Below are 21,524 nucleotides of genomic sequence, written 5' to 3'. Positions count from 1 at the left end.
CGAGCCTCGTATGGGGAGGTACCGGGATATAGAGAGTATTCCACCAAGGTAGGAATCGAGCGTTCCAGGTATCCAAACAGGTTATTTGGAAAAATCCCACCAAGGTATAGGGTTTTATCACCGGGATTCAAAAGTTTTAACTCTGTTTGAGCCTAGTGGACCGTTAGGTCTCAGTTTATCACGGTTTCCGTAACGTGAAGCGACTAGGAGTATCTCCCCACGGATGGGATTCTTGTCCTCCCAGGGTTACCCCCTGCATTAAATACGCCCGTACCCATTAATACACCTGGGTGGAGAAAGGCACTAAGTGTCTTGCTCAAGATAGCAACGCAGTCCCCGGCCTGAAGGGCTCGAACCGGCGCAAAAAAATATATATATATATATTATTATTATTATTAGGCCACCGCGCCTCTCATCGGAGTGAAACTTGATTGCAGAAAACTACACAGCAGATAACTAAATGGCTTGCCTTGTTTATTTTGGCAGCCAATCTTTTGCCAGATTACTCCTTGATATCTTAACCAACTACAGTCAGTACTCTTTCTCGCATCTTATTAACCTGTGAACAGTGAGCCGAACATGGCCTGGGGCTCACTCGGGATGCTATGTTGCCAGCGTCGAGCAATCCATGGCATCTCTTTCGATGACGACAGAAAGAAAACAAGTATCGTGTCGTAAAGAGCCAGCCTGGCCACATATTTTGAACTGCACTTGCGTCTTCCAGAGGCGACCACAGCTGGGAAAGAAATCTCACCCATCTGGTCTTGTGTATGGTATTGGAACTTGAAAAACCTTAGCCTGTTTCAGGTGTTCGGTTAGTTGGGAAGCCGCGCAAAGAACGGTGAGCGAAAAAAAGGCGAGATGGAACAGGCTAAAAAAAGCTCGAAGGCGAAAACACTTTCTCCGCAGGAGGCCCCCGGCGTGGGAAGAATTCGCTGAAAGAAAGTTACACTCTTTTTATTTTATAAGAATCTAGTTTCCCGGGTCTAGTTTATAAGAATATCGAGGCTGAAATTTGCGAATTTTTAAGAACATTTTAAGAATAAACCCGAGGCTGAGATTTTGAAAAGAATAATAGTTTTTAGTTGAAACAAAATCAGGTATTTTCATTTCCGTCACTTTATCTCTCTGAGGAATGCTTTGTTTAAAGCCAAAACGGCCAGGCTGCAACGAAAAGCAATGGTAGATGTGCACAATGTAACACCATACAGATCTGGACACCAAACACTTGTAATTGATCACCCAATACTTGCTAAAACGGAAATGTCAAACGGTATTTTCTAAGAATGTTCATAAGAATGTTTTCAGCCTAAAATCGGCAGAAAAATAAGAATATTCAGCCTGGGTCGGAAAAACTGTATTCTTATAAAAAAAAAAAAGAGTGTAGTGCAGGCGCAAGAAAACGGAGAGAGTACTTGCACTCACCTTACCCAGCGGATTTCCACAACCGAAACGTCCCATATAAAAAAAACCCGGCTCTGCGGAGGAGAGAGCCCACTTCCTACCCCGGCCCATCCCCACCCATCACAACTACCCCCACAAAATCATGGGCTCCTGGCACCTGGTCAAGAACCGACAAAAAAGCTCAAATTTCAGTACAAACGGCTCTTAACTGTTTTTCACAGGCTTTTGGAACGAGAGTAAGTGATGCGTGACAGCGCGTGACGCAGTGCATGAAGCGCCAAGCACTTTCGTGACCTTTCACATCGCAAGCCGCTGACCAGGTGACTTGTGCCTCGCCGAAGCAACAAGAAACATGGTGGCCGTCACGTTGCAAGAAACCTCGCCATTTGACGGGCAAAAACCCGGCACATCAGGGCTGAGGAAAGCTGTAACGGTGTTCAAACAACCCCACTACACGGAGAATTTTGTTCAATGCATTTTAGATTCCATCCCAGAGGCAAAGAGGAACGGATGTACCCTTGTGGTAGGGGGCGATGGCAGGTACTTCATGCGAGATGCTATTCAGATCATTGCGAAAATGGCAGCGGCTAATGGGGTATGTTTCTGTTTTTGGTATTTAGAGTGAGCTGAAGGCTTTCCGAGAAATGTAGCGGGTTGTTTTGTAGCTCTATCAGGATTTATTACGTTTATAATATTAGTCTCATACATGTTTCTTGTAACAGAAATTTCTTCCAATGCAAATTATTTTTCTGCCCTGGGAAGTCAAATGTTCTTCTCTCCAGTTAATTTGTAAAACTGCTAAGTCAGTATAACAGTTCCATTCAAATGGAATTGGGATTAAACAATGTTTGCATCCAGTAATCTTTGAAATGCCATGAAAAATGAATATTAAGTAAGCTAATTATAAGATGCCATTTAATCATAAGATGACATAAGTTGCGATTTAAAATTTTATAATAAACCAGTTTAATTTTCCTGTTCCTTTGTTTGATGTTATGAAATTATAAGGGACAATCATGAAATGAAAAAAAAAGGAAACTGGCTTTAAGAATTTTAATTTAAATCACAACACATTGATGCATTAATGCATGTCTAATAAAGCACTTGGCAAAAAATATATCTAACTGATGACCAATATTCCCAATTCCCTCCATTAGACCTGCTTGCAGGGATTATGTCCAAGACTTATGCAACTATCAATGCCAAGGCGAAGGGGGGGGGGGAGGGGGCTAACCACAGGAATTTGATCGTGAGGTCTGCCCCCAGGGTAGGGATTTTGATTGTATGTGATCCCCCCGGGCTTTACAGTGATAGGTGCAACTTTAATCATGACTCCCTGCAGGTACAGTATGTGGCCCTTGGTCCGGACGAAAAAGATGCGAACGTGTATTTCTCAGCTTAGAAGAACAGCAGAGAGCTGAGATTTGTCCTGCCATCCAGCTAACATGTGAAAAGACAACAGATTCTGTGCTTACTCGATTTCCCTGTTATATCGAAAACGGTGGTTTGGTTTGACGGCCCTTGATCCAGACAGCAGGTCCTTGGTCCGGACAGCACGCAAAATTAACACAACAATTGTTCAAAATCTAATCAAAAGAAACCTCTTGCACATTCTTAATATGTTTTAGTGAAATTCAGAAAAATGAAATAAAAATTTTAGGGAAGAGAGCTTTATTTCATCTCATCAAGAAGTACAGTGAATATTACTATAGCGCTTATCACACTGATAAGCGTGATTCGCAAAGTTTGAATTAAAACTTCTCGTTTTAGTTTTACTGTTATAAAATGAAGTTTATTATGCCTTAGAACTCAAACAAAAGGTGTAAATTTTGTTAGGCTCTTTTTCTTTCACAGGGTCCGAAATTAAATTTTTTACATCGGCGCCACCTGGCGACCGGACCGAAAGTTTTAGTCGCCAGATGGCAACTTCTGGTCGCCAATGTTTTTCGATTGACTTTCCTTTTACACTTAAAAGACGAAACACTTGTTCTTCTTGTGTATTTTTGGCCATTCATATGCTCAAAAACAGCTTACTTATACCACAAAACAACGATGACAATCACTCAAAGAAATGCTGTACCCGCCTATAAGTAGAGTCTTAAAAAGTCTTCTTTATCGAATGTTAACTCTCTAACATTTAAACGGAAAATACTTTACAGTCTTACCCAAACATTCCGCTCTTTAATAATATAAAAAACATCATTTCCACCAACTTTCTGACATATTTCGACAGGTAGTTTTTCATTCAACACAGTGACAACAAGAACGTGTTGCGTTCGTGGAACGTCGTAGCTTAGTAGCCTGGCATGTAATTGGAAATATCTAAATCTTCCACAAAGTTTTTTGCATCTGTAGCCTTACCAGTTTCAAGTAAATGAAGGAAATATTTCAGCGTGTCCGCGGACATGACATCGCCGTGCTTTATTGACTTTATCTTCAACTTGAAGATTTCAGTTCCACAGGACTACAACAGAATACACTTAATAACTAAACATTAACATTAACAAGCTAACAACTAACTCTTGGTCGTGAGGGAAAAATTCTCCTCAAGTTCTTTTAGTGATTCATTATAACAGTTTAAAATATCACAGATAAAGTGAGCGCTTAGATTCAAGATATTTTCATCGCACATAGCTAAGATATATATAAAAAGTGCCTTATAATTCAAAAATTTAAAACTGTTTGTTTCCAATTGAAGGATCTAATTTATCCTTATTTATATTTTTCAACCAATGAACCTGAAATTGTTTTGAAAGATTATTTTTAAACAACCTTAACAGGTTGGGTATAAGAAGAAAAAAAAAAAAAAAAAAAAAAAAAAGAAAAAGGGGGGGGAAAGGAATTAGGATCGCCAGAATGAATATTCATTGCATGGACCATTGCATGCGAAAGAAAGCACATGTCTGGGCGCGCCCGCAATAGTGTCATGGGGAAAACCGCTGAGGAAAACAACATGGCGGCTTGCAATGTTCGAATCGTGTTGATCGCAGCTGTTGGCTGAGCTGTTGGGGAGTTTATACATTATGTAGCGAGAAATTTACTTCAGTGTTATCTCAAGGACATCACTAAGATAAAAAGTGAGTCAATAAATTGTTAAAAAACGGCTCCGAATTTTATTTTTAATCAATTTCTCTGAATACTCTTACAAAGCAACTTAGTCGCCAGTGGGCGATCAGTTGTGAAATTCTGGTCGCCAGCTCTCAATATTTAGTCGCATTGGCGACCAGGAAGGCGCAATTTCGGACCCTGTTTCAGTATTATTTAGCTTGCCACCTTCAGAAGTTTGAAGTTATATTTGGTTGCCGTCAGTGTCCGGACCAAGGAGCTGGCCGGAAAATTACTTAGAAATTTTAATTTGTTACTTTGGACGGAAACTCAAGCGGTCAATCAAATTTTTTGCACTAGTCGGAAGAATATTTCCTATACATCAATTCTACCAAAAATTACCTCTTTTAGCGCGCTCAATTCGAATATACAGGAATGTAAAGAAAACCAGTTAATTTGAGGCTCCATGAACAAATAAACATCGCGAAAACAAACTTCACCTACCTTCACGTCGACTTGAAATTCTCGACATCACCGCCAGCAGAAAAGCCTTCGAGTTAGATTTAGACAGCAAACAGATCAAAAAATCTTTGGAAAGGTTCGGGTTTTTTAAAACTTTGTATCCTATCGAAAAAATGCACGATGAACCGAAAGTGTCCGGACCAAGGGCTGTCCGGATTTAGGGCCACATACTGTACTTCTTATAGAGGGGATTAGGCCTTGTTTTATTGTTTTTTTTTTTCTTAAGGTTGGCGAGCTGGTGATTGGTCAGAATGGCATCTTTTCAACCCCAGCTGTGTCTTGTATTATCAGAAAAATTAAGGCCACAGGTAAGAGCAATTTTTTTTAATTTGTAAAAACTATCTTTGTGCAGACACAACATGTCACTGTGCAGATGTCTAATTTTCATAGGAAGGAAATGTTTATCAGTGTTTTATCTAAAGCACACCATTACTTGTTGGGCAGTTTGAACAAAAATGTATCCTTTAATAAAATCATCTTGTGGGTCATTTTGGCACTCTTCAAATTACATGGGCACATTGGAATTATTTTGTTGTTGGCCCTGTTCAAAATCTTTTGAAACAGTCCAGCTAGGCTGTGACCGGTGGCAAGAAAAACAGTTTAATTACCAAGTCATCCAGCCCCCAACATCCCTTTTCCCTTGAAAATATTGTTGACTGGGACATAATGTCCCCCTTGATGGAAATCATAGATCAGACACTGTTTAGTAATACATTTTAATTGATTTTTGAGTACATACAGCTGTAGAGCACTTCTTAAAACATGTATGTTTACACATTTGTGCAGGTGGGATCCTTCTGACTGCAAGCCATAACCCTGGAGGACCAGATGGTGACTTTGGAATCAAATACAATATTGAAAATGGAGGTACATCAATAAACCTGTCATAAACTAATGGCCTGATAAAGGAATTTCATTTCACGCACCCACACATACCAGGGACGTCGCTCAGGGCTGACTGCTGGCTAATTTAATCGATTGAAATAGAACTTAGATCTGGCTGAAATTTCACATGAAAACAAAGACTTAGGAAAACTTTTAGAGCTGCCAAGGCCAGAAAATCCAGCTGGGCTTGTTGATGAGCCAGCTTAGTGTTTTCTTAGTTGGGCGTACTGTACATCCCTGCACAGTACATGTAAAACAACACAGTCTCATGTCACCTAATAATTATTTCCTTTCCATGTTAATAGGTCCAGCACCAGAAGCAAACACCAATGAGATTTTCTCAAGGACACAAAAGATCAAGTCATACAAAATCTGTCATGAAATCACTGTTGATATTGATACTATTGGAAGTCAGAAATGGGAAGTGGAAGGACGCTCATTCACTGTGACCATAAAGGACTCTGTTGAGGATTACACCCAGCTTATGAAGGAGATTTTTGATTTTGATCTACTGAAGAGATTGATTAATGGAACAGATGATCAGCCGCCTTTCAAGTTTGTGGCAAGCGCTATGCATGGAGGTGAACTTTATAGATTGATGTCCAATCATTATAGCTAGCAAAATGAGTCATAAATTATATCAATAGAGAACTTACCGGTAGTCCAGAGTGTTTTGAGCCACCAATGGCAACCGGAAAAATATAATTTGAAGGCGCTAATCACGCTATCTGATGGCATCGCCGACCCGGCGTTGCAGATATTTAATAAGGGGCGGCAGACGACTTGACAAGTAATTGTTCGGCTTTCCTTTTCTCCTTCCCTCCGCCGCGAGAAGCCTGATCGCAGTTAGTTTTAGGTCGTGCGGTGAAAAAAACGAGATTTTGAATTTCTTTTTTCGATGTTCGCATCAGCATACCACGTAGATTTGATCAGGCAAATAAAAAAACCTCTGTCATATACACTTTAAAACAGGGGCTTTTCAATTCATTCTAGGAGTTGAGAATGTGCTAGAGACAATAATGGTTGCCTTCTGTTTGCCGTCTGTAGCTCAGAAACATAATTCTGTGCTTAAGCTTTCTACTTGAAACACATTGAAACACCCTCTTTCCCTCCCTCCCTCTCATCCTTCCTCCCACCCATCCTCCTTCCGTCTCATCCTCTCATCCATCCCTCCATCTTCTCTCTCCATCCACATATCCATACCTGCCAACCCCCAGAGTACAAAAATCTGGAGATGTCTAGAAATCTTTGCATTGTAAGGATATCATTTAAGACAATGCATGAATAGTTTACGAAAATCAGACTGGGAGATTTGATGAAAAACTTGGAGACTCCCGGGAAAATCTGGAGAGTTGGCAGGTATGCATATCCACCTCATTGCTTGGTCACTCATTCGCCTTTTCATTAATCCTTTAGTCAATAAATCACAAAATCAATCAATCAATCTTAAAATAATTATTGATCCATCAATCACTTAGAATCCTCTCTCAATAACTCACTCTCTTCTGCTTGCCTGCAGCCCCACCAAGATCCCACTTATTACAACTGTAAATTAAGTGAATCTTTACTTCTCCATTGACTGACAGAGAGGGTTGATTTTAATTTCAGTAACTGGTCCATATTTGAAGCGAATCTTGTGTGAAGAACTAGGTGCCCCAACATCATCCACCTTGAAATGTGAACCAAAGGAAGATTTTGGAGGTAAGTTCTACATGCAACAGGTCTGTTATAATCTTTCCTTGTTTCTACTGAATCTTTTGAAAAAACCTTCAATTCCAATGGCTGGGGCATAATATTTGTGCTGTACTTGCATGTCTTAGTTTTCATTTTCTTATGATTGTAAGTCAGTAGATTACTTGCCAGGGCCCTTGCCCATTTGGCAAGTGAGCATGACAAGTTACTTGCCCAGCAGCAAAATCTGCTTGTCCGAGATGACTGTTTAAGCCTGGTTTTTATATGTCGGCAAAATCCCAGATGATCGGGGATTTCACCGTTTCCCGACCATCCCAGATTTTGCCGTATATCTGCAAAATCTGGGATCAGAGTCGCCTTCATCGGCAATGAAAGACGCTATTTTCAGTTGTGAGGGGCGGTGAGAGACTGGAGCTAAGCAATCAAAAGATTGGTAACGAGCTAAAACTATCGCCGACGTCCCCAACACTAAAAATTGGAGTTTTCATATACCGGTTCTTGAATGATCGCCGACCATCGCAGAAATCTGGGATGCGTCAGGAAAATAGAAACGCTCCCGATTCTCCAGATTTGTCCCCGACCATCCCAGACGATCGGGGATATTTAAGATTTCGAGTTTTCATTAGTCTGCAAAATCTGGGACGGTCGGGAAACAGTAAAATCCCTGATCGTCTGGGATTTTCCCGACATATGAAAACCAGGCTTTTACAAGGTTGTGGGACACATCCCATGTAACGTCAGTTGTGAGAATTTGTTTGCACATCAAGATAACATCCCCTTGTATGATTTTCTTTATTCTCGTCACCTCTCTGCTAGATAATGTATGGATATTGTAAGGAGAAAATAATTTGGAGTTGCTCAATCTTGCCTGAAATTAAAGGGTGCGATGCTTGAGGTTTTTAAAATCTCTATTTTGTCCTCAGGCCACCATCCCGATCCCAACCAGACTTATGCCGCTGATCTTGTGGAGCTGCTTAAAAAGGGTGACCATCTGATAGGTGCTGCTTTTGACGGAGATGGGGTAAGAAATATAGTGTTAGATAATAATTTGGCCTGGAGTGGTGCTTCGACAAAACACTGACCCCCTCTAAAAATCACCGGAAAAGGAACCCATTACTTTTTGTGAGGCTAATTCAAATTCACAAATAAATAAAATTATTAGGTACCTGAAATAACAAAATAAGCACAAAATAGGTTGGAGCATTATCAAGGATGATAATTATACCCAGTAAAGAAATTAAGCGATGAAAACAACAAAGGAAGAAACACTTGTCAGATACAATAAATGTAAACACAAACTCTAACGCAAGCGACATGCAAGCACAGTGATTTTAAGGGGGTCAGCGTTTTGTTGAAGCCCCCTGGAATGTGTTATTTTAAGGAGTAAGCTGGTCCACACACGCAGATTTACAAGACAGTTTATCAAGGGCCAGAAATTTTGAAACTAGCTAAGGTCCTAAAAAAATGTTTTTTTAATTCATTTGATATATTGAAGGATCAATTGTTAATGACAGTAAATGCTGTTCTTCTGCAAATCATCTCAGCATGCATTTGTTTATTTGGGTCAACTGAATTGTGATAAGCATATTTAAAAGTGAGCTATTCCACAATATTGGCCAATTTATTCAAGATGTGCTGTCCCTGACGTGCCTCCTTTAAGAAGTATTGTGCACTGTAGAAAAAAACACTTGGCCTAGAAATCTACACTTCTTCTTTGCTCTTCTCACCTGCTTCCTTATCTTCTGTAGCTTCATGAGTGCACACGGCACTGACAGTTAATCTTTTCTTACTACATGTAAATTCTTGTTAAAAAAGCAACGCCTGCGCAATAAATTTTGGTTTAATTACAGTACTTTGAATTCTCTACAGGATCGTAACATGATTCTTGGGCAACATGGGTTCTTTGTCACACCATCAGACTCTGTTGCAGTCATTGCAGATAATGCCATGTGCATCCCATACTTTGTTAAGACTGGATTGAAGGGCGTGGCTCGTAGTATGCCCACCAGTGCTGCGATTGACAGAGTAGGGAAGAAAATGGGAATTGAGTGCTTTGAGACACCAACTGGTAAGGCGTGCCAAATGTAAAAAGTCTCTTCTGTTGTAATATGCTGTGATATGATATTAACACAGTGTACTTTAAACATATGGGAGGCGCAGTGGCCTAATGGTTAGCATGTTTGACACCGAGTCGATCGGCCTGGGTTCGAGCCCCGGCTGGGGTGCTGTGTTGTGTTCTTGGGCAAGACACTTAATTCTCACAGTGCCACTCTTCACCCAGGTGTTTAAATGGGTACCGGCGATTTGTCTGCTGGGAGTAACCCTGCGATGGACTAGCATCCCATCCAGGGGGGAGTAGCAATACTCCTAGTCGCTTAATGCTTTGTAAACGGGGAAAAGCTCCAACTGTATGCACCACTTGGCTGGGTCCTTTTTTACCTTTTACTTAAAACTTGCCATCTCGTTTACTTCTGTTTTGTGTCCAATTAATACTAAAAATAGGGTGGAAGTTTTTTGGAAACTTGATGGATGCTCAGCGCATATCTCTGTGTGGTGAAGAGAGCTTTGGCACAGGGTCTGACCACATCAGGGAGAAAGATGGTGTGTGGGCATTCCTTGGTAAGAAACTGATTAGTCATTTGTAAGTAATTTTCATAGGTTTCTAATTAATCCATTTGCAGCAGGATCCACGCTGCCAAAAGGCTTAAATATGGTCGTCTGATTACATGTAGGAGGGAAGTGAATAGGTTTGTGGATCGATGGATTTGGCCTCAGAAAGCGTACAGATTGTGGATTTTTGCGATACATTGAGCAGATTCGCGGATTTCAAAAATACACCGGACCGTGGATTAGCTGAGAATTTTGGCTCGGTTTTTGGACTCTTTATGTCAGGAAGTTTGGATCGTGGATACTAAACAAAGTTCAGCTGACTTTGGTCAGTCTTCCTTGGTATGTTGGCAGAATTGTCACAACTGAACAAGCAATGAAACAAAACTTCTTAAAAAATTGGTAAAAAAACTGCATCTACTGTCCATCACAGTGAAACTTCCACACAAAGTTTTTAAGTAATGCGGATTCGGATTTGAAAGTGGCGGATTGACGGATTTGCCAAAAAATAGCACGGATTGGCGGATTTGCCTACCCCTATTCACCCCCCTCATGTAGGACAAGGCTTCTTTTTTGACTTGCAAAAAACTTAGTCAGTTATTTTCTTATTAATGAACCCTAGCCTGTCACCCACTGTAGTTGGGAGTGATAAGTCAGACAAGACTTTCTCTGACTCAAGTTGTTACTATTAAAGAATATAAAATTGAAGACAGTGGAATCCTGATTTCTCAAAAACCTCAATTTCTCAACCCTCCTGATAGCTTGAACCAAACGTTATTTGGTACCCTTAGTCAAACTCTGCTGCAGCAATTTTACCCACAACTTCTCAAGTCAATTTTTGTTTCCCTTGGAGGTTCAAGAAGTCAGGATTCCATTGTCAGTTCAAATTATATGCAAGTTACTTAATACACGACTGGTATTATCACAGCTGGGAAATTTAGGGTAAAAGGTCAAAATAGATTTTCAAAATATTTACCAGAGGCAGTAAGGATTTGAGTAATTACTTCTGAAATTTCTTTTTTTTTTTTTCTAGCATGGATGTCAATCATCGCAAGCAGAAAGATGTCTGTTCAGGACATTTTGAAAGATTTCTGGAAAAAGTATGGAAGAGGATTTTTTGTAAGGTAAAGTGAGTTCCTTATGGACCTTATGCTATCTTTCGGCAGTATATTGACCTTGTGCTGGATTATTTTCACGTCCTTGGCTGGTGAGTTCCTTATGGAACACATGACAGTTTATTTTATTATGTTATCTGAGATCAGCATGTTGACCTTGTACCAGATTATTTTGTCTTACTTTGTTGGTGAGTTTCTTATGGAACTCATGTTATCTGAGGGCAGCATATTAACCTCATGCTGGATGATTCTGTCTTACTTGGTTGGTGAGTTCCGTATGGAACTCATGTTATCTGAGGACAGCATATTCACCTCCTGCTAGATCATTATGTCTTACTTGGGTGGTGAGTTCCTTATGGAATTCATGTTATCTGAGAGCAGCATTTAAGCCCCCCTGCTAGATCTTTATGCCTTACTTGGGATGTGAGTTCCGTTTGGAACTCACGTTATCTTAGGGCAGCATATTGACCTTGTGCTAGACTATTCTGTCTAACTTGGCTAGTGAGTTCCTTATGGATCTCACGTTATCTTAGGGCAGCATATTGACCTTGTGCTAGACTATTCTGTCTTACTTTAGTTAGTTGGGTTGTAAGTTCCTTTTGGCACTCATAGTATCTGTGGGCTGCATATTGACCTCATAGTAGATTATTTTTTCTAACTTGGCTGGTGAGTTCCTTATGGAACTCGTGTTATTATATGACTAGCTCCGTGAGTAGTCAAGATGAAGCAAAATTCGTGTTCTGATTGGCTACCCGAGCGGTTAAGATGGAGCCATCTTGACCGCTTGGGATGGCCCGCTGTGCTCCTGCAAGCGAAAAACTTTTTCCGACGCTACTTGAAAGAGCTTTTCGTCGTAATTTTTCGCTATGAAACTATTTTCCGAAACAACACAAAGATTTTCTAGCAAAAGAAAGTCCAATAACAAAGAAATAGGTTTTGAAGCGAGAGCAAACAAATTAAACAACAAATTTTTACGAGTTTCATGAATTTATTTGCTGCAAAAACCGGCTTATATAAAAATTAATACGCAAAGCGACTTTAAGACATGATACCAGTTTTGTTTGGCGGAAAAGGGAGAGACTGAGGACAGTAGCATACCTGAAGAAGCACTCGGCAAACTTGTGTAACATCTTCAAAACTGCATGGAATATTAAAAGCGGATGGCACGGCGAACTAGGCACTGCAAGCTAAACATCTTTTCACCGGAACCTCTAATGCTCACGTTGAATAATGGGTGGGTCGAAAATTTAAATTAATGATGTAAAAAAGTTCAAGCTTTTCCCGTGAAGTGGAAAGTCCCAAACACTTTCAACAATCACAATTTCAGCTCGTGTCTCGGCAGGTTTAAACAACTAAAGTGCCAGAAGCGAGCAAGTACTCTGCAAAACGTCCAAGATACTCAAAAGCTGGTGGCCAGATGGAATGAACATTTTTTTTTTAAGGCTTCAAACTCAACGTTGATTGGAAAATTTAAGAAATTTTGATATCCTTTTGAGGTTAAAAAGAGCTAAATTTCGCTGTTGTCACATCGTGTTACTTCGTCTCGATTCATTCAAGAATTTGACAGTCACTCATTAAACTTTTAAACCAATGAAATGATTTTAGCGTGCGCCATTGATTGTGCATGCAACTGGCTTTCTTTTCAGTGCTCGAAAAAAGTCATATAATAAATCCTTTATATTGACCAAGCTTGTTCGTCGCTAATACTAAAGAAGTATCGGTATGCTTATATTTTTCTTTCAATTATTGAAAAGATAGTTATATTCTGTCAGCATTTTTTGTTGTTTTTGCCCCCTCGCTAGTAGCTTTAACTCACAACTCAAAAAACTGTCGAGCCGAGAAAAATTTTCATAATGCCCGGTCATTACAAGAAAATAATGCCTGCTCAGCAGCCAATCAGAGCACAGGTACTATTGTAGACTTATAATGATAAGTGTTAATATTGCAAAAAAAAGAAAAAAAATGTTAATATTGCGAGGAGAAATGTGATGTTGGACACACTTAGGACTAAAATTAATACTTAGTTTTGTCTGAACACGATATTAAAGGTGTGATTACGAGAATGTGGATTCTGAAGGAGCCAATAAAATGATTGAACTGCTGCGACAGACAGCCAAGGATGGTTCTTTGGTAAATAAGACATTAACAGGAGGCAGTGGACAGGATCAAAAGACGTACCAAGTGAAATCAATGGATGATTTTGCTTACACAGATCCAATTGATGGAAGTGTCACAGAGAAACAGGTAGCTTTAGATGAAGTTGTCCATTCATGTATGAACAATATGTGTACAATCACGTAGTAGTCAACTAAGTTATTAGACAAAAGTTTAATATCACCCATACATGTATGTCTAGCCAGTAAAATAGGCAGATATCCAACAGTTAGAGGGAGGGGACAGGAGAAGCTCTGATGGGCTGTCGCCCAGAATACGACAGAACAGAACAGATTAGATAATTTTGTTTAAACACAACAAAAAGTCCTTCAGCCTATTAATTTTACATGTATGTTGCATTTCCAATGAAATTTATTTCTAGCATCATTCCTTCATGTAGCTCAGCTGCTAATGGTGCTACAAAAAAATCGATATTAATCCCTTATCACTGTATTTAACTTTATTAATTGTTTTAGGGTGTCCGCATCATTTTCATGGATGGATCACGTGTCATTTACCGACTGAGTGGCACTGGAAGTGCTGGGGCAACAATCCGGGTTTATGTGGAAAGTTATGAACCAGATGAATCAAAACACTTGCTTGATGCTCAGGTATGGATAAACCACTTAACGTAGTTTCAATATCCTACATATTGATTCCCGTTTAGTAATTATCATGTACCATACATGTACCATAAAGTTCTGAAAGTAAAGACCTCCTGAAAGTAGCGGCTGGGAAAGATATTTTTCCCTCCGTCAGGATGTGCAAGATTTTTTTTCAGCCAATTTTCAACCCCTTGGCGTCCCTCAAAAAAAACTCAGAGACTCAGGCGTGCGCGCTCTGCGCCGGGGGGCGCCCCCGCGCCCTCCCTCGCGCCCGGCGGGGGGCGCCCCCCCCGCGCGGTCCGGTCCGCCGCGGGCCCGTCCCCTCGCTCTCCTCCCCTCCCCGCCTCAAAAATGGTTTGTCCATTAGCTTGTTCAAGGATTTATTACTCTTTTGCCCTGCCCCTCCTACTCAACAGTTTTTTACCACCCAGAACTGGAGTGGTCACGTGATCAGGCACGGTTTTAAGTTCTCTAAGCTTCTTGGTTCATTATAATTGGAAATTTGATTTAATTTTTTTTTTCATTTCCATACAAGATCTTTGAATTTTGTATTGGATAATAATGATGCTGCATATCGTCCCGGCCTGGGAATTATAGGTCGTCGTCGTCGTCGTGGCTCTCCTCTGCAGCATGCACGGGGTACTGTTGCCTGAGGGGGGGGGGCGCAGGGTGAGAGGCGCCTCACCCTGTGGCCGAGTGTTCCGGCCCGGTCCATAGTGGGTTGAGTTTGTTGTTGGTTCTTGTCCTTGCTCCGAGGGTTTTTCTCCGGGTTCTCCAGTTCTCCTCCCTCCACAAAAACCAACACTTCAAATTCCAATTCGTCCTTGATGCACGTACACGTCTTAACGAGCTCCTGAGCTCTTCTGTGTCACGTGGGTAAATAAATTACTTTTTTTTATAGTTAATTCCATTTTTCTGAGCACTAATAATTATTTGTGTCATCTAAATGCCATATTGTGTTCTCTTTGCAGATGGTTTTGAAACCTCTACTAGACATAGCTCTGAACATTTCACAGTTAGAAAACTTTACTGGGCGCACAAAACCAACTGTCATCACATAACATGCTGTTTATGTTATGAAATGAAGGTGAAGAGAATACTGTGGGACAGGAAACTTCACGTAGGAATTGACATTTTTTTTAAAATAATGTTAAATTTCACTTGGTTTTCACAGAGCAATACAGTTAACAATAATATTTGTTAAGGTCGTAAAGTATGATCGTCCGGGTGAGAGTAGTTCTGAGAAGAACTGTTGTTGGTGACTGACGTTTCGACAACCTGAGCGGAAGTCATCTTCAGAGTCAAGTGAAAAGTTGTTGTCAGTCGATGATGTTATAAGTCTGGTCCGTCAGTCACCAACAACAGTTCTTCTCAGAACTACTCTCACCCAGACGATCATACTTTACGACCTACTGATACTCCTGGGTTCAAACCATTTACTATAATATTTGTTAAATAGATTCTGTAATAAATTGCACTGAAAATGTCTTTACTAAAATGCACTGAATACACAATAATAATTATATTTTTTCATTGGTACAATTTTATTTTTTATTATCACTGATAGCTGACTAAAAATAATTAGGTACCAGGGGTATTTGTATAATTTATGGCAACCTTTTACCTAATGCTGGATTTAAGACATAAAAAGGCAGCTACAACAATAATACTGAAAACAGGAAAATATAATTATGTTTTTATTGTACATGTGCAATAACTAACAATAATTACCGGTAAATGTACCTGTCCAGGAATTATTTTTCTGAAGGCCTCCATATTCTATAGTCTAAAAAATTAAAACTACATACAGTGTACTTGGCAACTTCTTCCTTGTCGTAAGAATGTGTGATATGTTAATTGTGAAAGTGTCTTAAAGGATTCAGTGTCTTAAGCACTCAAAAGATAACCAAAAAAAATTCAAGTGGTTAAAGAGCCAAAAAGTGCATTTGTGATAACTAAATAAATGTGATTTTATATTGAAGTTTAAGGACTGCAGGCGTTGAGACTCTCGCATGCTATGCAAAAGTTGGTAGATAATAATAAATTTTATTTAAAGTAATACTAGGAACATTGTATTGTCTGTGATAGGTTGTCATCAAGCTAATCCTGGTAGAGAAACTCACGGTTAGATTAAATAAATGAAATTATAACTGTAAAAAGATGTGTAGATATCTTAACCCACATACTCCTAGAGATAACTCTCTAACTTTTTGTCTGTGGATGAAGCCCAAGCCACTCCCCAAGAAATCTACAAGCAGTGCTTTGACCTTTAGATCAAAGTAGAAGAATGAGAATGCATGTGACTTTAGTAGTGTAGCAGCTGCAGGGACCGCGAAGTGGGAGGGGCTCTAGGGGGGCCTTAGTCCCCCCCCCCCCCACTTTTTTTTACAGTAACATGTATAAAATTATAATGTCTAGAAAACAAACGAGAAATTACTAAAAATATTTCGTTTCTGGATGCCATATTACTGATTTTCATTCCTAGTTGGGTCACGCTTCCACGTTCGAGTTTAAGCCCGCCCAACAACCCCCCCCCCCCCCCCTCGCCCCACTCAAATTCTTCCTGCATGGTCCCTGAGCTCTCATAAACCTATATTTCTACTGGGCCCCTAGCATAGCAGTTGCTACACAATTTACATTTCCTTGGTAATATTATTAAACATGCACTTGAATTAAATTAAAACAACTTCATCAAAGGAACAATAACGTCAAAACAGTACTAACAAAAACACAAGGGTGGGACTAAATCTCGGCAATAGCAACAACGGAGCAGTTCTCACAATGCCTACAAGTAGGTCATGCCTGTACGCGAGTTATTGTTCTTGAGTGAATAATTTATTGACGACATCCATTTACATTGAAAATTCCTTCCTTCAGTGGTTCTCATCTTATTCTTTCTTGATTATTGACATAATGTGAGTCACTTCATTTTCACGTCATGTTATGTTTGCAACACATATTGTTTACTTCACTTTAATTTTGCAATTTTTTTTGGAATAGTAAAATTCGCAAAATTATTGGTCGCGAAAATTTCATGAAATAGGTACATATTTTTTGGCAATAGCAATCCAAAATTGGGCTTCTTATGTTAAGAATGCAAAATGACTATCATTTTGTTTTTATGTTGTACCACTGCACATGACTTCACATACAAAATATGACAAATTAAATTTCATTATCTTTAATATGGTGTTCAATCACAAATAAATTAAAAATATAAAAATAATACTGTTTGAACATTATGTCACAATTATAATTTTTTCAGTAAGTTCTAGTTTTGAAAAAAATTAAAACAATTTTTTTCAACAATAACTATAATCATTGTTGATAAAAAGTATTAATTATTATTAACAATTTTTGTGGAGTGTCAGATTCAAGTTATTAGCTATATCCTGGTTTTTCACAATCTACAAGCCTGAAACAGACTTATTTTGTAACAGATATACATCAATAAAATTAATTTATTATTATATTTATTTATTATGTTAAAATGTAATGGGGTCCTGTGTGCTGCACACAAAATAACTTGTCATTTCTATGAAGATAAAATTTTGTACCTTGGTTAATGCTTTATAAATTTACCTTTTAAAATATCAATAGATTCATTGTCAAAATATCTACCTTTTCTTAAATCAATGGGCAATTTAGAATCCTAGAGCAGCCTGGGAAAAAACATTCATGACTTAGTTGAAAACTGACTAAAGCCCAGTCGCCTATGCTGCTACAGATCGTTATCCTGGTTTCCACAGCTTGAAGAAAAAAAACTACCTTTAAGCTTTGGTTCTATGCAGCCCCCCCCCTGGCCTCCATATTGACCTGTCCTGGCAACAATTTGCTAGTGTTATTCATTATTTTATACTTGTGAGGAGATTGGAAAAGAAGAGGTCGCTGTGATAGTAAGGTATCCTTTCAGCTAAAAAACACAGCACAGAGACTATGATCAGAACTCAGATGATAACAACTTGTGAGAGTTCAATGGATGAACATAAAGCCAGGGCCCTCTCTCCCACCTACCCTTATGAACTATTCTTTCAAGTCCAAACTTAGGCAGGCCATACTCATAGGGATAAGTTTTTTTTTTCCAGTCAGTAAATTCTTACTAACAAGCTGTTCCCAGGCCACTTCTAGTTTCTAAACTGCCCAAAAAGAAATTTAAAAACTTGTCGATCTAAAGTCATTCTACTGGAGCTTCATCTTTGCTTCTCAAAGAATCAAGAAGCTCCTTTCGATCAGCTGGTAAGGTAGCAAAGTATTTCTTCTGTTCTTCAGAATACTTTGAATCTGTAGGAACAATATCTCTAAAGCTCCAATCTTTCCAGTGGAAATTGAACTTTTCAAGAAGCTCTATTCTCTTCTCGTCGCCTTGCACAACATCCACTGGTTCTTTTTTCGGCAAATCAGGCACCAAGATGTCCTTGAAAATGATCACGCCTCTGATTGCAAACCAGCCACCATACTTGGCATGCACACTAACACCGCAGATCTTTCTTTTCTGGTCCCAAGGATCGTTAGAAACACTGTTGCGTTGGTAGTAATAGGCTGCGCCTGCAACATGTGCCGCTGTCTGGACCAACACTTTTGGTCTTCTAGTGGGGAGCATCTCAAAGTCATGGATCACTTCTATCTCTTGCTGTGGAAATTCTGACTTTACTTTTGCAAAGATATGGGCCATGAATTCATCAAGGGGATCTCGCCCTCCAACACAAGATGTCTCTTTGAGGAATGGTTTAAATCCATGGTCGAACATCAGGGGGGTGCTTATGACGACAAGTGCAAGAGTGTCATATGGGTGGGGTAGGTTGAATGCTTTGTGGACCAGTTGATCATTGTACCAGCCAATCTGTGATGAGAAAACAGATTACCATTTATCTTATCTTATCTTATTCATCTTAAAGTCTGTGTTCAGGCCTGGTAACCTATCAGGCAAAATGCAAAAGCTTATCCCAGTTAATGACTAGGAGTATTAATTTTTCCTCCTCCCTGGATGGGACCCAGACATGCTAAATCATTGCAGGGTGTCCAAGTATCTTCATAATGCTTTGAAAACGAGTGTGACTGATCAAAATCAAATTTCTCTTTATGATATCAATCATCATATATGGGAGGCACAGTGGCCTAATGGTTAGCGCGCTCGACTCCGGGTCGACGGCCCGGGTTCAAGCCCTGGCTGGGGTGCTTTGTTGTGTTCTTGGACAAGACACTTTACTCTCACAGTGCCTCTCTCCACCCAGGTGTATAAATGTATAAATCAATTTTTTTTTATGGTATTAATCACCCTCAAGAAACAGGTCATGAAATGAGAAGTGATCACCAGTTTGAAAATCTCCTAACCAGTCCTAAAAGAAATGTATAGACACCATTTATGAGAATTTGTAGGTTGTCTTGAATGCACCCAACCAATTTACATTAAATGTTAGCTCTGAAAAATGTTGTGAGATGTCAACAAATGTAAATCGGAATTCGGTTTTGTCTTTTCCAATGGGTAACATAATTCTTGGGAGTCACCATCGCCTAATGGCTAGTGAACTGGACTCCAGATCAAGTGGTCTGGGCACATGGCATTGTGTTTTTGGGCAAGACATTTTGGACAAGACTAGGATGGACACTCCAAAATCAGAAATCTGCCGAGAGACTGAAACTCATTACTGTATTATTGTTCTACCCTTACTAAGAAATGAAAGCTAACAGCAAGCAAACCGAAGTGGATATTCCTATTCTCGTTCTTGAACTGGTTGGAGGCTAATGCAGGGAAATCCTTTCAAATGCAAATGACATAAAGCTCTTTTTAATAATATTCCCCCCTGCATAAACCTCTATTGCAAGCTTGTTCCTGAGCTGAATACTGAGAATGTGAATATGGTCTATAAAATGCTGGGGTGGAGGAGGGGGAGAGGTGGGTAGGGATAGGGGTGATAAACCTGCAATGGACTAGCGTCCCATTCAGGGGGACCAGAACTATAATTTTAATGCTGGGGATAACCCTGGGGTGGACTGTGGGGGGGGGGGTAGAAATACTCCTAATTGCTTTACGCTACAGAATCTGGATAATCTCCGGCCTGATGCTCTCTTCTCCGCAGAGGCCTCTAATTTTTTTGTACTGGCTAGGAAAATGGGGAGAGGTGAAAAGTAAGCGTGCGGAGCCTGGGGAGAACTGAAACAAAAGTGTGTGGGGGACACTGGGAAGGGAAAAGCGAATCCCACGCGCTCTCCCTATTTTTCATTTTTGGTGTTTTTCCCCTCCCCCACTGAAGGAGCCTCTGCAGGAGGAGAGTAGGGCCTGATGTGTTACTAGGTTTCAAAAGCAGATTTAAACAAAAATTACTCTTAACAAGGTGTAGTTCTCAATGAAAGAGGGCATTCATTTGATTAGGGTACTTAGAATGTTTCAAGGAGAGTATTGAGTTGAGGTCATACATTGTATAAATTATTTTGTTTTGACTGAAACTGAGGGGCCTCTGCCTTATCTGCAAAACACACAAAAACACTGTCCAGAGGTCAATCTGAAATAATCTGTGTAATCTTGCAACAAAAACAAACAGTGTACCCCCATGACATGGATAGCACAGGAAATGATAAGAACTCAGAGTACTGAAATTTTTTCATGGCATGTTAACTTGAGAACTACTTGAAATTGTTTGTTGTTCTAAAATTTATGTCATTTTAAATTGGGAACCTCAGAAATCTTGTTTGTCGTTTTACTGGATTCTAGAAAAATAGTGAAAGCAAGACAATCGTGTCAATTCTGGTTGTTCATTGGCCGCTGTTTATCGTAGTCGATGTTTTAAAAAAATCAAAATAATTTCACACCCCGTAATCACAGGAAAACTTGTTGATAAGCACGCCGGCGGGATCTAATCAAATCCCCATGCAAGCAGCCGCCCGTGTAGACAAAACAAGTCTCGATATACTTCTCTGATTTGAAGATTTGGATCAACTTTTGCAGATTGGATTTGTTAACGTACTTATGGGCTGCTGCCTAATTAACTTTTGGCCTCTTATCTCACACGCAGACCTCCAGTTTCTCGCAATGATCAGATTTACCAGATACGAAATTGTAAACAACCAAGCATTCGTGTAAGGGTACAGTTGTTATAGAATATCTAAACCTCTTTATACGCAAAATAACAAACATCGACGGTCTCGCTGGCTTTAAAAATGTCCTGTATAGAAGTAAAAACTAGCAAATTGCGTTCATGATTTCTCACAATTCACTCGTGCCGGGAGGCAAGCATCCGATCAGAAAGTTCTTCTCAAAGATCTGTCAAGATTTTAAACAGAAACTACCCTATCACTCAAACAACGTTCCCTAGAATGCACTGCTAGCTAATTCAAATAGCTTGTTACCTTGAAAGGGTGCGATTCTAATCCGACCGGGGACAAAATATCGCAAACTTTGGAAACCACGTTTTCTGCAGAACTATCCGCCATATTGGATTGGACGTCTCCAACTCTGCCGATACCAGTCTCTGCTCCTCCAATCCGCGAAAAAAAACGC

General features: G+C 39.7%; 2 protein-coding genes across 2 annotated transcripts; one reads left to right on the top strand and one right to left on the bottom strand.

Moving 5' to 3' along the window:
* Nucleotides 1–1,731: 1,731 nt before the first annotated feature.
* LOC144637807 (phosphoglucomutase-1-like) lies at nucleotides 1,732–16,088 on the top strand. Its single transcript, XM_078496889.1, has 14 exons — nucleotides 1,732–1,999; nucleotides 5,198–5,279; nucleotides 5,758–5,838; nucleotides 6,162–6,437; nucleotides 7,465–7,557; nucleotides 8,472–8,569; nucleotides 9,418–9,616; nucleotides 10,051–10,167; nucleotides 11,189–11,279; nucleotides 13,319–13,514; nucleotides 13,901–14,035; nucleotides 15,001–15,237; nucleotides 15,489–15,896; nucleotides 15,952–16,088. The coding sequence occupies exons 1-12, from the start codon at nucleotides 1,757–1,759 to the stop codon at nucleotides 15,088–15,090; spliced, it is 1,701 nt and encodes a 566-aa protein (XP_078353015.1). The 5' UTR covers nucleotides 1,732–1,756; the 3' UTR covers nucleotides 15,091–15,237; nucleotides 15,489–15,896; nucleotides 15,952–16,088.
* A 1,979-nt stretch (nucleotides 16,089–18,067) lies between these two features.
* LOC144637516 (cyanocobalamin reductase / alkylcobalamin dealkylase-like) lies at nucleotides 18,068–21,494 on the bottom strand. Its single transcript, XM_078496591.1, has 2 exons — nucleotides 21,374–21,494; nucleotides 18,068–18,869 (listed from the first exon to the last, which is right to left on the bottom strand). The coding sequence occupies exons 1-2, from the start codon at nucleotides 21,455–21,457 to the stop codon at nucleotides 18,204–18,206; spliced, it is 750 nt and encodes a 249-aa protein (XP_078352717.1). The 5' UTR covers nucleotides 21,458–21,494; the 3' UTR covers nucleotides 18,068–18,203.
* Nucleotides 21,495–21,524: the final 30 nt, after the last annotated feature.

This window comes from Oculina patagonica, chromosome 14 (genome assembly GCF_052425735.1).
Source record: "Oculina patagonica isolate OP01 chromosome 14, crgOcupat, whole genome shotgun sequence".
Taxonomy (NCBI): Eukaryota; Metazoa; Cnidaria; class Anthozoa; order Scleractinia; family Oculinidae; genus Oculina; species Oculina patagonica.
The sequence above is the reverse complement of the archived record's forward strand: the minus strand, read 5'-3'. Positions and strand labels throughout refer to the sequence as shown.